Source organism: Fukomys damarensis, unplaced genomic scaffold (genome assembly GCF_012274545.1).
Source record: "Fukomys damarensis isolate Sample0158 unplaced genomic scaffold, DMR_v1.0_HiC HiC_scaffold_11, whole genome shotgun sequence".
Taxonomy (NCBI): Eukaryota; Metazoa; Chordata; class Mammalia; order Rodentia; family Bathyergidae; genus Fukomys; species Fukomys damarensis.
The window spans coordinates 5,371,860-5,386,378 of record NW_022900923.1 but is presented as its reverse complement, the minus strand read 5'-3'; the positions used below and the strand labels follow the sequence as shown (position 1 = coordinate 5,386,378).

General features: G+C 44.7%; 1 protein-coding gene across 3 annotated transcripts in view; it reads right to left on the bottom strand.

Annotated features, from left to right (window-relative positions):
* Positions 1 to 982: 982 nt before the first annotated feature.
* Positions 983 to 14,519, bottom strand: part of Esrrg (estrogen related receptor gamma) — a 203,283-nt gene continuing 189,746 nt past the window's right edge. The window contains exons 6-8 of one of the 3 annotated variants that reach the window (XM_010642514.2): positions 13,466 to 13,735; positions 7,017 to 7,021; positions 983 to 1,345 (exon numbers count right to left, since the gene is read on the bottom strand). In XM_010642514.2, coding sequence (XP_010640816.1) covers positions 1,106 to 1,345; positions 7,017 to 7,021; positions 13,466 to 13,735 — 515 coding nt within the window. In that variant the 3' untranslated portion in view covers positions 983 to 1,105. Of the gene's footprint in view, positions 1,348 to 7,016; positions 7,022 to 12,632; positions 12,847 to 13,465; positions 13,736 to 14,519 lie in introns of those variants that run through there. The other 2 variants (XM_010642515.2, XM_033762038.1) reach the window with 2 other exon arrangements.

The window sequence follows — 14,519 nt, the reverse complement described above, 5'->3', positions numbered from 1 at the left end:
CCTTCAGGATTCATATGTCCTTCATTAATGTTCATAATTGTTCAAAGCCAGCACAAAATTGCAGTATTCTTATTTCTCTTTAGTATTGCATGAATGAATAAAGCTTAAACTATTCCCTGAAAAAGTTACATAGTAGCTAAACTAACCAATACCTGGAAGACTTGAAAAAACAATTAAGGAATCAAATGGCTGTAACTGATCTAGATGGAAAAGCAATGATAACTAGCAGCCGGTGCAACGTCGCTCGAGTTGTCTGATTAGAGGCTGCTCCCGTGAAATCTAATACTGCACTCAGTCCATTCGCTGTGTTGCACGGTCCTTTCAGGTACGTTGCTTCTCTTTGATTCCTCAGTCACCGGGGACGGGACAGTTCGCAGAGAGCTCACTGGTATCCATAGCCGGGATCTCCATCCTTTGGCAGGGCTGGTTTCCATCTTGCTTCCCTTAGAGATCTCTTTTAAAAGTTCAGCAGCGGGAGGAAGGCAGGACAGGAAAGGAAAGAAATGGAAATAGAAGAGGAGGAGGAAAGGAAAGGGAGATGGAAAGCGGAAGCAGGATGGAAGAGAAAAGACGAGGGAAGCAGGGAGAGGTGGGCGGAAGGAACATTTGCTGAGAATTTAGAGTTACTGAAATTCTGTAGGAAGGGAGAGGATAAGAGAAAAAGCGGAAGCACAGGGGGAAGGAAGGAAGGAAATGTGACAGCCAGAAACCAACCATTAAGGAAGCCAAAAAATGAGGGCGAGGGAGAACGAGGGAGAGAAAGAAAACAGAAGGGAAAGGGCCTGGATTTAGCTCAGTGGTTCCGCCACCTGCCTCGCAAGCGCAAGGACCCGAGTTCGATCCCCAAGGAACAACAGCAACAACAAAAGAAAATAAAAGGAAGGGAATGGGGGACGGAGAAGGACGATGAGCGATAAAGCAGACATAAATTCATCAGGAACACACGGAGGAAGTGGAAAGCTGCTTCACGGCCTTGCTGCTAAAATATCAGTGCAGTCTTTGTCGATATTTGTTTAGTTCTTAACTAAATTTGAAGTTTCTTCGCCATCACTCTCGGGTTTTCCCTCTCTCAGCGTGCACAGTGGGAGGCTCAGGGAGCCCTTAGTCAGACCTTGGCCTCCAGCATCTCCAAGAACAGTTTGTGCATGGGCACCTTGCCTTCGAGCTTGACGTTGTAGAAGTGCTGCACCGCCCTGGTGGAGGTCTGCCGGAGCAGCGGCAGCGTCATGAGCATCTTGCCGGCCCGGCGCGGGTCCTCCATGTGCTGGCCCGCCTCGTAATCCTGCAGGGCCTCGTGCAGCACGTCCTGCAGCTTCTGCACGGCTTCCACGTCCTCTATGTGCATGTCTTATCTTGTTCTGGGGAAAACAATCTGAGAAACAAAATCTAAGGAGCTACACAGTCGGGATGAAAACAAATATTCAGGTTTTAAATAGATTGCCAGTGCCAGGCTACATGGACCTCATGGGTTTCCAAATTAGAATTTGCATATCCTTGTTTGGGCCGCCCGGCACCCGCCCCACGCACGGCGGAGGCTGAGGCAAAGGCCCAAGCCCAGCACCGCGCAGCACCGTCTGCGACTTCCTTGGCTCAGAGGTGCACCTTTCTCAACACCTCCCCCCCGTTTCATCACAGTGATTTCTAATTCTAGATTTGGTCGTGGAATTATTATCAAAGATCCATGCTTTTCCTCCTCGGACTGAGGAAGACAAGAGTTGCTTTTGGCAGATTGTAATCACGGCCATCTTATTCTTTGCCTTTATTCACGTATTCATTCATCCAACAAAAGTTCCAGAAGGCCATCTATTAAAAGTATTACCCGAAGTGCGTCTGCGGTACAGTGTAAGATCCTGATCTCCCTGAAAACTTCCCTATTTCCCAAGGGGGAAGAAAGTCCATGATTAAGATCTTAATTACCAACTCCACACGAATACCCTGAGTCTAGCACTGTCTTAAGCACAAGCCTTTTAGAATTTTAAGGTACTGGTCAAGTTCATTACGGCATCCTGATACGCTCTGTTTCCTTGCTTGAAAACAGAATGTGGTCAGATTACCGAGTTGGGAAATATTTTCTCACATCTGTGAAGGTGAACTTTGCGCCTAAAAGATAAGTTTGAAAATCGAACTCGACTGAGCATGGGAAGGGGTTAACAAGGCTGACACAATGTTTTCTTCAGAGAAATGTGAGATGTGGGGAAAAAAATAGACGTTATAGCTCTAGCGCTAAAACACACAATTATATAAAAGTTTGAATCATTTAGCACATTTTATTGATTCTGATGACAGTTTATCTGTTAATTACACATAATGGTGTCTTTGGGGATTCTTCTGGTTTAATAATTCTAGTACTTGGAGATCGCTGAGCTCTGAGATATATGAAGTTAGCCCAATTTTCCCTACAATTCAAATATGAATCTCACAAATAAAAAAGGGGAAAAGTCATTTAAAATTAAGTGGCTAAATATTTTTTAAAAATAGGCAAAGTGATTTAAGGGTAGATGGATATAACCAGTCATGTTTTTAAACTTGTGTATTTGATCATTTTTTCTTTTGCAATTTCATTTTGAATCATTTCACTGTGAATTAATTAACCACTAGTTACATTAGGCAGTGGCACAGTTCTTTAAAACGACTTGAGTCATCAGGAATATAATGCTTAGAGTCTTTACTGCTTAAAACTCCTTTCCTGCTTAGTAAAGCTGGGATACAGAGCTCCTCGCAGTGGGGCTGGTGTGCAGCAGGTCTGGGGACAGTGTGGGCACGCTGGACCCTCCACCAGGACTGCATCCATCCAGGCCCCTCTCCTGCCTGGCTCCTGCCCCCTGCTGGGCCCGCACTTCCTGCAGTGTCCCGTGTTGGACACAAGTGCACGTATTTCTGGAAGGTCCCGGGGTTGATACCGTCAAGTCATGAAAACAGCCATGGATGTGATGGCCACACGCCCTGATGCTTTTTTATTTCTATTTTCGCAGCTCAGAGCCACCTGAAGGAGAAACAGAGCCGAGGCACAGGCAAGCCCGGCAGTGAGGCTCTAGGTGATAATGTCCTAAGACCTGTACTGAAGGGAATGGAGAAGAGACTCAGCTGACTCACCTGGGTCTACCGTCACCACCTCCTCTAAGACAAAATGGAAGTAAAACGGGGTAACTGTTTTCCAGCTACACCCAAAGAAAGAATAAAATGGTGGTGTGGCCTCCCAAGCATCCATTTGGGGAAACCTTAGCTTCCTTTCATCCCCAAATGGCGCTGCAGTGAAGCGCAGCAGTCGGGCCTCTGAACGAATGAGGCTGTAGACTGTGGGGAGCCCAGCGCTCCCTGGTGGCAACCGAAATTCCCACCTCCCGCGCCAGTGCCCTCCCAATGAAGGCATTTCCAGCGGTGCACGAAGCGTCCTTCTTTACGTGGGACAGGAAGAGCTAAGTCTTTGCCTGCACCTCTCCTCGCCTCCAAAGCCCTGCTCTGGTCCTGGCTGGGGACACCAGGGTCCCGTGCCTCTGTCCGTGCCTGCACCTTCCGGCACCCGGCAGTCAGCGAAGGCCACCGGCCCAGTCCTCACCCGAAGCTGCTCCGTGAGCCCGGCGGCGGGAGATATATGAGAGGGTGTCACAGGAAACGAGGCGAGAGCAAATAGCGCGGAGATATGCTCACAAACAGCAATTAAGACTTCAAACTATTCTTTAAAGGCTGTGATTTAGCTTGAGAGATTTAAAAATGATTTAATCAAATTACTATGATAATTTAACTTCCCATTTACAGAAAAGATTCTAACTCATTTTCGCTTTACCCATTCTTGGATTTGCTAATACTTTAAATGCAAACTCACTAAATCTGAACTATTTAATTAGACCATGATTCAGCTGGCAGACTGCTGAAGAAAATATTAATCTCCATTAGGGGTCCCAGTTCAAGTTCTGGCTCTATAGCTTTCATTGGTTTTGTTCTTTGGGCTTAAATTCACACAATGATGCCAAGCTCAACAAAACTGACATTAATTTATGTAATTATTTAGCTCTGGTTGTTAGTATTGGTTTCTTTTTAACTATGCTTCAAAGGAAACTACCAATATGTATGCTGATAGAAACCAACTAAGCTTCCGAATGGAGACCATAGCTTTATGAACTAACTAGGCAGGGTTGGGCTGCAGATTAAGGACCCTGGCAGGGCTGGTGAAGAACCTAGAGACCTGGGCCCATGCCCAGACCTATTAAATCAAAATATTGGGGCTGGATCCAAGGTAGCAGTATTTTTTTTTTTTTTTTTTTTTTTTGGTACCAGTGATTGAACTCAGGTGATTGCAAAGCAGGCGGCAGAACCACTGAGCTAAACCCCCAGCTCAAGGGTAGTAGTATTTTTAAAATATCAAGGTGATTCTGTCAAGTTAAGGTTGATAACTACTAAACTGGACAATAAAACAAATGAATGCTGTTTAAAAAGACATAAGATTTCAAAAGGTAAGCAGAGTGCAAATGTTACATACACTGGCATTCATACATTGGTCTTTAATATCTAATAGTAAAATAGAACCCTTCTGTAACTTCACTATGTTAATCTGATGAACAGAATCATAGTTTGGGTCATGACTAGGAATGTATTTACTCTGGGAAAAAAGCCAAAATCCTTTATATCTATAGCTTCAAAATTCAGAGTCTTAAAGCCAGTAAAAGAGAAAATATTTTTCCCCTTCCCTGGAATAAAAACATTGCCCTTCTCCATGATAAAAATAGTAATTATCGTAGGCATGGGCGTAGCTTCTCCAGAATGCCCAAGTTCTATTAGGAAATTGTCTTCATAGCTTGTAGCTCATTCCTGACTTTCTTGATGGTGGTAAACCTTTTAAGACGGAGCTGAGTGTTAGAAATATGCAAAGTGTCTTCAGGGTCACATCTGGTGTGCGACAGACACCAACAATCGGGGCTGCCTGTGCCCTGGGGCCTGCACTGCTGGCTCTTTGGTGTTTGTAAATCATCTCCAGAGGAAGAGCAGTAGGGTGGGGCCAGGGTGATGTCAAACAGAACAGGCCGGAAGGACAGAGCACGGCCTACTTTCTAAGGGAGAAGGTGGTGGCTTCACAATCTACACACGTGTAGATTAAAGAGAGACACCAGGGAAAAGATGGCAAAACTAAGAACTTAGGACATTTAGGTGACAAAGCATCCTGGCACATGCACTTGCACGCGCACACACACACACACACACACACTCGTGCGCGTGCTCAGTATTCTTTCCCAGAGCTCTTATGGGGCCTGCACTCCAGTACCCAGGCTGTCATCTGGGAGGCCCTGGCCAGGGCATTAAAACGTGTATGAACATCACGTCCACACAGAAGAACATGGAATCTGTCTGTCCGCAGCCAATACTGTGCATGCTGAGAGCTCCGAGAAGCCATCCTGCCAGGGTTCCCACTGACCAGAAGTGAAACGATTTCAGCTTCGAAAAGGACTAGAACTGCAACTGACTGAAAAGCATTAAATATGTTAGAATATGTGTTTTTATAATGACATTAAAAAGACGGGGCACTGAGCACTGCATTTTGAAAAGCAATAAATATGGAGAGGGAATCAAGCATTTACATACTTTTGTACACATGCCATATCCGTGCTAACCAAATAACAAATAAGAGAAGATATTATTATAAATACCTCACACACTGATAGAAAAAGAGACGAAATTCCAAATCACCACTGTGGAATCTCAGTGAGTGATGAACTTAGGGAAGGAGCATTCGCAGCTGCTAAGGTCTCCGAGAGAGACACAGCCAGACGTGGTGCATCCCCACAGGACAACACGCCACCTGGAGGTGACGTGGAGATGGGACCCAGTCTGACCTTGTCTCAGACCCACGTACCAGTCAGTACCGAGTGGAAGGGCAGAGTAGCACGGTGGACTGCGACCTTCAACGTGTACACCGTGGGAAACTATGGGTCAGATGCTCCGACTTCTTTACCAAATGAAAACAGAAGGAAGAACTTGTAGATTTTAAGTTCATGGACTCAAAAATCCACCCCTAAGAATTTTTAAAAAATGAACAAGACTAAGCCAGGCGTGGTGGCGCATGCCTGTAATCCCAGCACTCGGGAGGCTGAGGCAGGAGGGTCGCTGTGAGTTCGAGACCAGCCCAGGCTACATAGTGAGTGCCAGGTCAGTCTCGATTACATAGTGAGACCCTGTCTCAAAAAAAATTAAAAAAAATTAAAAATAAAAAATGAACAAGACTAATATGTAGCCACAAAGGACACACAGTAAGAAAAACCATAATGAGACATAGAAAAAGTGATGACTATACGCTTCAGAGTAGCACTTTCTACAAAAATAGTTTTGAGGAGAGAGATTAAAGTCTTCTGTGGATGCTATAGGCAGCTTCCTACAATTCAGTCTACCCATTTGCAATCAAAACTTTATACCTGGCACATTTTTCTTTTGTTTTGTTTTCCTACAATGAGGTCACTTCTGTGGAAAGGGCCAGGTTGAGATCAGACAAGATGCTGGGGGATTTCCGAGGCACATCAGAAGAGTACCAGTGACTGGTCTTCCTTACATATTCTCTGTGGGAGGCTGAGAGATGGTCCCAAAGCCCTCCGGGTCCTCATCTCCAGAAACCGTGCCCAGGGAACTCCTCAGGCACTATGGAGTCATGGCCCTGGCCACAGGAGGTCGGACGAGATCATCCAGGCAGGCACTCCACGAGCGCGGAAGAGAGGAGTCACCATGAAGGCGAAATTCTCCTCCTGGAATTTACTGAAGGCAGAAGGTGCCACGAGCCAAGGAATGCAAAGACAGAGACCCTAGGAGCAGAGCAGGCAGGAAACAGACTTCAAAGGGACCCGGCCCGGTCCACTCCTGCCTTACACGCAGTGACAGCGACTGTGGGCCTGTGGCCTCCAGCAGTATAATGCTGCTAGTTAAGGCCTCCAAATAGCACTCATTTTTTAAGAGTAGCATAGGAAGCTGATAATAAACATACAAAGTCATGCATTTTTGTGCTTTCCATTAAAATGGGGAGAATGACAGAGAGACAGGGAGTTAGGGGCTTCTGACGGGAAGGTCTCTTCAAGAACGTGGCGTGTTGGAAATAAACCGGACGCAGAAGGTTAAATATCACAGTTTCTCCTGTGCGAAAATCCCAACGTGTAAGTAACTAAAAGAGCAAAATAAAAGGCAGATGATAAGAAGCACAGAGGGAGACTATGTGGAGCTGGGCAGGGAGCCTGGGAGAGGAGGAGAAGCAGAAGGATCGGATGCCGGATGCCCTGGGACGAGAGGACGCGTTCATTATGCATCACAGATGTCTAACAAGGAGGCCGGGGGAAAGCGGTGCTCCGGGGGCGGCGACGAAGACCAGAAACACCACGGCTCACACGCCAAGGAGGGGCTGGCCAGAAAGACAACTTTTATTGTTTTCCCCAACCCAGAGAACTTATGATTCTAATATTGAAAATGTTAGTAATAATTCTGATTCTGTGCTCAAACACGTGAAGGAGCAGAAGCTCCAGTTTCACAGCTGCCCATTAAGACTCTCCCTGCCCCTCCAGAAGGCCTTTCCCTTGTGTTGTGCTCTGGTGACAACGCCAGGCTTCTCCTATCTTTGTACCAACCACGCAGACCCTCCTCGCCGTCTCTATGAACTGCAGACCGCTCAAAGCCTTGTGGTCACAGCTCCTCCCCTCCAGCGTCCCAACCCCAGATTCTTGTCCCCATCGTGAAGGTGACTTGCAGAAAGGATCTCCCTGCTACATCTTTTCCTTCTCCCAACAGCTGTTCCGGACCTTCCCACTCCCTCTGTATCTTACACTTTCCCAGGAGCATTCTCGCTCCACTGACTGGAAGTGGCAAAGATAACCAGCATCGATAAGTGAAGCTTGCTACCAACTTGGCCAGTGAATATTGTGACCACCTGCACCCGGCTAGTGACCTTTTGGAACAGGCTGCTCCTTACCTTAAGAGCTGTGAATGAAAGTAGTGTTAGAGTCTCTCCCTGAAGGTAGAGCAGAGTAGTTCATGTGCTTATTACCCAGTTGGAGGTGCAGATATCTGCAGCACAAGTTTTCTGTCCCAAGCCAAGAGTAGGAGATGTAGCTCAGTGGCACTGTGCCTGCCTGGCAAGTGTAAGGTCCTGAGTTCGATCCCTGGTACCGGGATACACACACACACACACACACACACACACACACACACACACACAGAGAGAGAGAGAGAGAGAGAGAGAGAGAATGGGAGAATATATATGTACATGAAATTTAAGGGTTGCATTAAATAATACAAATTTTCTTCCCAGAGGTAGCATCTGAAATAAAATTAAAATAACCTGAGAAGTGGTAGTAGACTTCAGTAAGAAGGATCAAAGAAAAGTAGAATAAGAGATGGGAAGTTACAACGGTGATTTCTTTTATTTATCTCTTAGGATTATTTGTGGTTCCATCTGGGAAACTCTACAAAACACACACACACACACACACACACACACACACACACACACACACACACACCACCTGGTAAACATCCTCAACTCTGTGTGTTGCTTTACGGGTGGTTTCCTGGTAGTACTCCCTCCCTGTCCAAGGCTCACAGATGCATAGATTTAACCAACCCCAGACAGAAAGTATCTGAAATAAACTGTGCCTATACCGAATGTGTGCGGGCTTTCCCTTGTCCGTGGCTCCTACTCGATGCAGTGTAACAGCTATGTCCCAGCACCTAAGCCGAGTCAGGTGTGATGCGCAGTCTCTGCGTGTGTGAGCGCACACAGGAAATGCCTGGACGGGTGTGCATACACCGCATCTTGTCCTACAAGGGAGCTGAGTCTGTAGCTTTTCAGATCCATCGGTGGGTGAGTGGGCACTGGAACACCTCCCAGAGGCATCTGCCCTACACCCACAGGAATAGAGCAGACAAGGAGGTGGACACAGCATTCTAAACGCAGAGCAAAGCCCTCACTGAGGGTGGTAGAGATGAAATTGCAATGGCTTTTAACCACAGGGTGCCTAGGTGTTTGGGGAAGAGAGATGGCTTAATGACAGGAAGGGACAGAAGTCCCAATCGTCTGACTCACGGTGGCCATGATCTTTATCAGCTCACTTCTGATCTCTACAGGATGGTACGAGTCATGTCTGCCCCATGGGTGTGGAGTGGGGATAAAACGAGATTCCCCAGCAGAAGTCTAAAAAAGAAATTTCTACAAAAAGACTCTGGCAAAGGATAATCTTTTGGCCAGCAGATAAAACTATTTCCATAATATCAAGGAGGATTTGGTTAAAATTTTAGTTAAACTGGCTGAGAACACAGTAGATACTATTAACTGAAGTTTTAAAAAAATTTATTTAGGTCCACGGAGACGTTAATGTTTCCACATTACAAATTCTCTCTCTCTCTCTCTCTCTCTCTCTCTCTCAATAGATGACCAAATTCAATACTTTTACTTAGAAGTAACTAACTGAGATATTTTGGGTCACTAAGGGAATATCAGACGTTATTCACCTGCCTTACTTTACAGATAACAAAACACTCATGTGGGTAATCACATATTCTCAAATGAGACAAAATTGGGAATTGGATGGTAGGAAAGATAACTTTTTGGGTAAAATGTATAAATACATACTACAGAAACATATGTAGTACATTTGTGGCATTAATATTGCGTTGGTGGGCACTTAGGAAAAAAAAATTTTCTAAAAAGTCTCCACTAGCCAGTCGTGGGGCATGCTTGTAATCTCAGCACTAGAGAGGCTGAGGCAGGAGGATTATCAGGCATTTGAGGCCAGCCCAGGCCACAGAGTGAGTTCAAGGCCAGCCTGAACTACATAATGAAACCCCGTCTCTAAAAAACGAAAAAACAATGTTTCCCCTAAAGAGTGACAACAGGAAAAGACGGAGAAAGGCTACACCAACCTTAAACGAGTGTCCAAATATCCCCATTAAATATGGCCCTCGCTCCAGTCTCCTGCAGCAATCACGGATATCCTGTCTCTGAAAATGATACAATTATGCACACATGCTATTTTCTTCAAGAACAACAGAAGACTGATATGATATAATTAAGCAGGATCTAAATTGGTGGCCAAAATATTACCTGTACCTTTCTAGCCGTAGGAGCTCTCATTCTGGAAGTACTGTGTAGAAGAAAACTTGACTTCAGAACAGAAGGCTTACCTGGCTTCAGGTGAAGGCTGAGGCAGAGGCAAGAACAGTTGGGAGGTGAGGGGTGGCCACAGGCCAACGGTCTCGGGGCATGAACAAGAGAATGATCAGAACTACAGTGATTCCTAACCTTGAACTATTTTTAATCTCCCTGCAGGTAAAAATAAGTATCCTACCTTGAAACCGGTGATAATAGTTTTCAACAAATTCTTAAGGATCAATAAAGCCAGTCAAGCGGCTAGAATCCTACTGCATAACCTTACCCCAAATGCAGCAGTATTCACTGTATTTTCTAATACAGAAATAAAACTAATCACAGAATTCCCCAAATGGAAAGAATTCTAGACAACACTGTAACCTCTTTGTGTATGCGTGGGAAATCACAATGTCCAAATTGTGACCTAGATTTTTCTTTTTAAATCTGATTCCACAGAGCTGTATCAGCGGTGTCACAAATGCTCAAAACTAACAGAACACATATTTTCAGTGAGCCTGAAAATGTCTCATCTTCAAAAGTCACTGGAACTATTATTTAGGTTTTTCAGATACTTGAATTTGAGGACTGCAGTATTAGCTCATCACCTATTGCTGTGGTGGCCCAGACACCTGAAGACAGGGGATGTTCTCGCCACGATAGTCTGCTGTTCTGCATTCTAGACTCTCACATGACAGAAACACAGCCACAAAAAATATGACAGCCATTATCAGGAAGCCAATTGCCTGTTTCCCTAGCATAAGCAGAACATTTATAATTACTGAATCAAGACAGATGTTTAAAATACGATGGAAGTTGGATAAATGAGACATTTCATCGTTAAAACACCTACAGCCATTCAGGGAAAGGTAAGACAGCTACATAACTAACAGAAAAGCAGATTTTTTTTTTTTTTTGCCTAAGTCACTTCGATTCATCTGCAATTTCTAAGTTCTACATGAAAATCTAAGAGTTTTCCATGGTGTCTAGGAAAAGTATTAAGGCATTTTCACACTGATGTACTCATGAGTAGTTTTAACAAACTTACACTGGATTGAATTTTATGTCCATCCTCCAAGCCACAGTCAAAGTGGAATACAATGGCCTTATATCAACAGTAGGAAAGAAAACAACTTTCTGAGTGCTTACTCCACACTAAAAAGGTCAGACTCGTGAGGTGGGCGGCTGAGAAAAAAGTTTGCCACACTGGACAGGTGGTACAACTTAGAGACTGAAACAGTCCTTGTAGCACTCTGTCACTTTTTCTGTTGTCTAGAGTCCAATTTGATTAATTCTTTGTAATGAGAGGCTAAAAAATGTCATAATCATCTGTAGGAAAAATTTGTGCCATGACCAGCAGTGCTGTCCAAGTACTAGAGTAAGAGAAAAGGCAGAGCTTGTTAACTGTTTCTGGCTTAAAACAAGAAAAATAAACCAAACCAACAAGCTCTTTAAAAAAATACTTTCTAATCACCAGTCACTACTCTAAAGTCGGTCACTTCCTGGACAGCAGCGTATAAGGGAGCAGAACATGTCTATGTCAACAATATTAATGTTTATGCTTCTAAGCAACAGACACAGAAATGCTGCTACTAATTAAGGCACTCTGAATTATAACACTTAGCCATTAAGTATAATCTAACACTGAAATTATTAACTTTTAGCTATTTTAATGGTAAAGTTTTAGCATTTCTCAGCATGCACAGATAGCCAATAATTTCAAAAGGGATGTGAAACATAAAAGATGTAGAACATGCTTATTCTACTTTAAAAACAATTAGCCAAGGAAAGGTTTTAAGTTGGAATTGTTTCATGATGACAAGTAAGAGCTCTGCCCCAAACCATCCCTGTAGAGCCTTCTGTGTAATTATGAACGAAGCTCTAATGGAAAGCCATGCACAATCATAAATCTTCAAATATTTCTATTGCATCTCTCACTTTGATCTTCCAGCGAGCAAGGCGAGGGGTTCTTGAGAGTTTTATAACAACAATGCCATTTGTCATAAAGAATCATAGGTTACGGCCTCGCGGGGGAGTGAAATGAGAGGGGTGGGTGGTATGGGAAGGAAAGGGTTCTGTACCGACGGTTCAAGCCAGGAGATGCTAAACTCCATTATGAAGACAAATAGGAAAGTACAGCTTCATTGTTGAAAACAATTTCCCTCCTATCAGTCCAAAGATTCATGCATCAATATCGCAGATGAACTGTTAATTACAAAATCAATTAAAAATTATTTCTAAAAACAGTCACGCGGCCCCGGCTCTCATGGGGGCAATTTGGGCAGAAGGTCTCGCCTCACTAGGACCGCACCAAATCAGAGTCGTCATCCACAAGTAAGCAAAAGCAATCTGGTTTTTCATTTTTCAGCGCGGCTGAGCCCAGCCTGAGATTGATCGTCACATATGGCCCCAGAAAACAAACTGTCAATACCTTGAATGCTGCAGAATTTGAACAAATAGCCGTCCACCCATTCAAGCCACTCATTGCATCCCATTTAACAGATTTTATTGACAGTTTCCTTCTTGTAATTAAAGGGAAAACTACTGGCCGGCAACCAAGATAAAGTTCAAAGATAGGGTCACAATGAAAGCAGATGGACGGGCATGGCGTGACTGTCAGCGGCCCCGCATCAGGCCGCGCTATTGACACACAGGTATGTAATGAGCATACGTTGTTGTGGAGGGATCTATCCTGAACTTATGCAAATGTGGAGAGGGACTGCAGGCCACGAGAAAGCGCTCTGAGGGCACAAAGGGGAAGACAAAAGCGTTAATGATTTTTACTTATCAGAGGCCGCTCTCTATTACAGCACACTCCGGCTCAACCGGAAGCACGTTCATCCCGCCGTTCTTAACCCTTACTGCGCGGGGGGGACTGGGCCAGTGAATGCCCGGATGCCGAATGGAAGGAGATAGGGGAGTATTCTCTGATAGCCAAAACGAAAAGCGACACTAACTACCTGTTCCCCATCAAAAGTTTGCATTTCTGAGGGGGAAGTAGTTTGGGCAGATCCACGGCTCACCCACGGTGACTTGTGTTTAACAAAAACCGGGGTGAACTCTGGCCCAAGGGTGCCCACTTCTGCCACTCCTGCGAGAGCTTTGGTGTGTGACGGCCCCCTTAGCAAGTGCAACAGGAAGTAAGCCTTTCACATCTTTCTTTCGATGCGCAAGTAAAATGAGAATAATTTTAAGAGCATTTTTCTCCTCTCTAACTTTTCACTAGAAAGCTACGCTGCCGCTCATTTTGCTGACTCACACGGAAGCCACAAACTAGGCCTGGTAAAGTCCTGCAGAAGTGAAGAGAAGGGGTAAGACAGACATTAAAAAACGCAACCACCACCATGCCAAAATGCCAACCTGAATTAGCGAGAGCTATCGCTTTGAGGGTGACAAATTCTTCTTTCTCCAGCTTCATGCTCTTGTATTTCTTTACCAGCTGCAGGATAGCATTATTTAGGTCAAGAAGCCCTGCTAACTTGGACTGGTCTTCGTCCATGATATAATCATCTGCATAGACAAGTTCGTCCTCAAACGAGAGCGACCGGTACACGACACCGAGGATCAAGATTTCCATCCACGCACTCTGCAGGAGGCTCATCTGGTCGGCCAGGGACAGCGTGGAGAAGCCTGCACGGGGAGACGGGCAGATCAGGTTACTTTCCGGCCATCACTTCATAACCGACATTACTTCCCGACACACGCGGCCCTGCGCAGAGCTCGCTCTAGTTTGCTCACAAGGATGTGAGCTCTGGCCAGAAGCCCTTTGCCCCCAGTCACCTTGAGGACAGCGGAGGAAAAGTCACTCTCCAGCTTCAGCATGCTGGTATTTTCCTCGGTTTTACAGACACAGCTAAGGGCCCTAGGCCCTCAGGACAGAGGCGCCATGTTTATTCTTGCATTCCCAAAGCAAATCCCACACAGCCTCCATATTTGATGTCAGGATGAAGTTTTGTGGACGTATGACAGGAAGTCAGCTTTTCAACCACCTGACTTTGGAGAACTACTGCCAGTGAACACAATAAAAGTAAAGCAAAACAGCAAAGCAACAACCTACAAAGGAAAAACAAAACAAAACAAAACAGGCCACACAGGCTATAATAAGTTGCATACAGACTGGAAGTTGGACTCATTTCCTGTAACGGTCACAAGACAGTGGGTTATGTGACCAGGAGAGACAGCAGACTGAGTGTTTTGTCCTCACTAATATTTAATAGGAATTTCTTCTTTAAATGATGATTACTGGTATAAAATCAATTGGAATACCTAGGAACCTGGCCTCATCACCAAAAGAAAAGCCACAATTTATTTATATTACTAAGACTCGGTTTAGTTAAAATGTTAAACATAAAAATAATTGGGTGTAAAATGTTTAGCAGATAAAGTGAAATGGGAAGAAAAGGTCTAAAGGGAG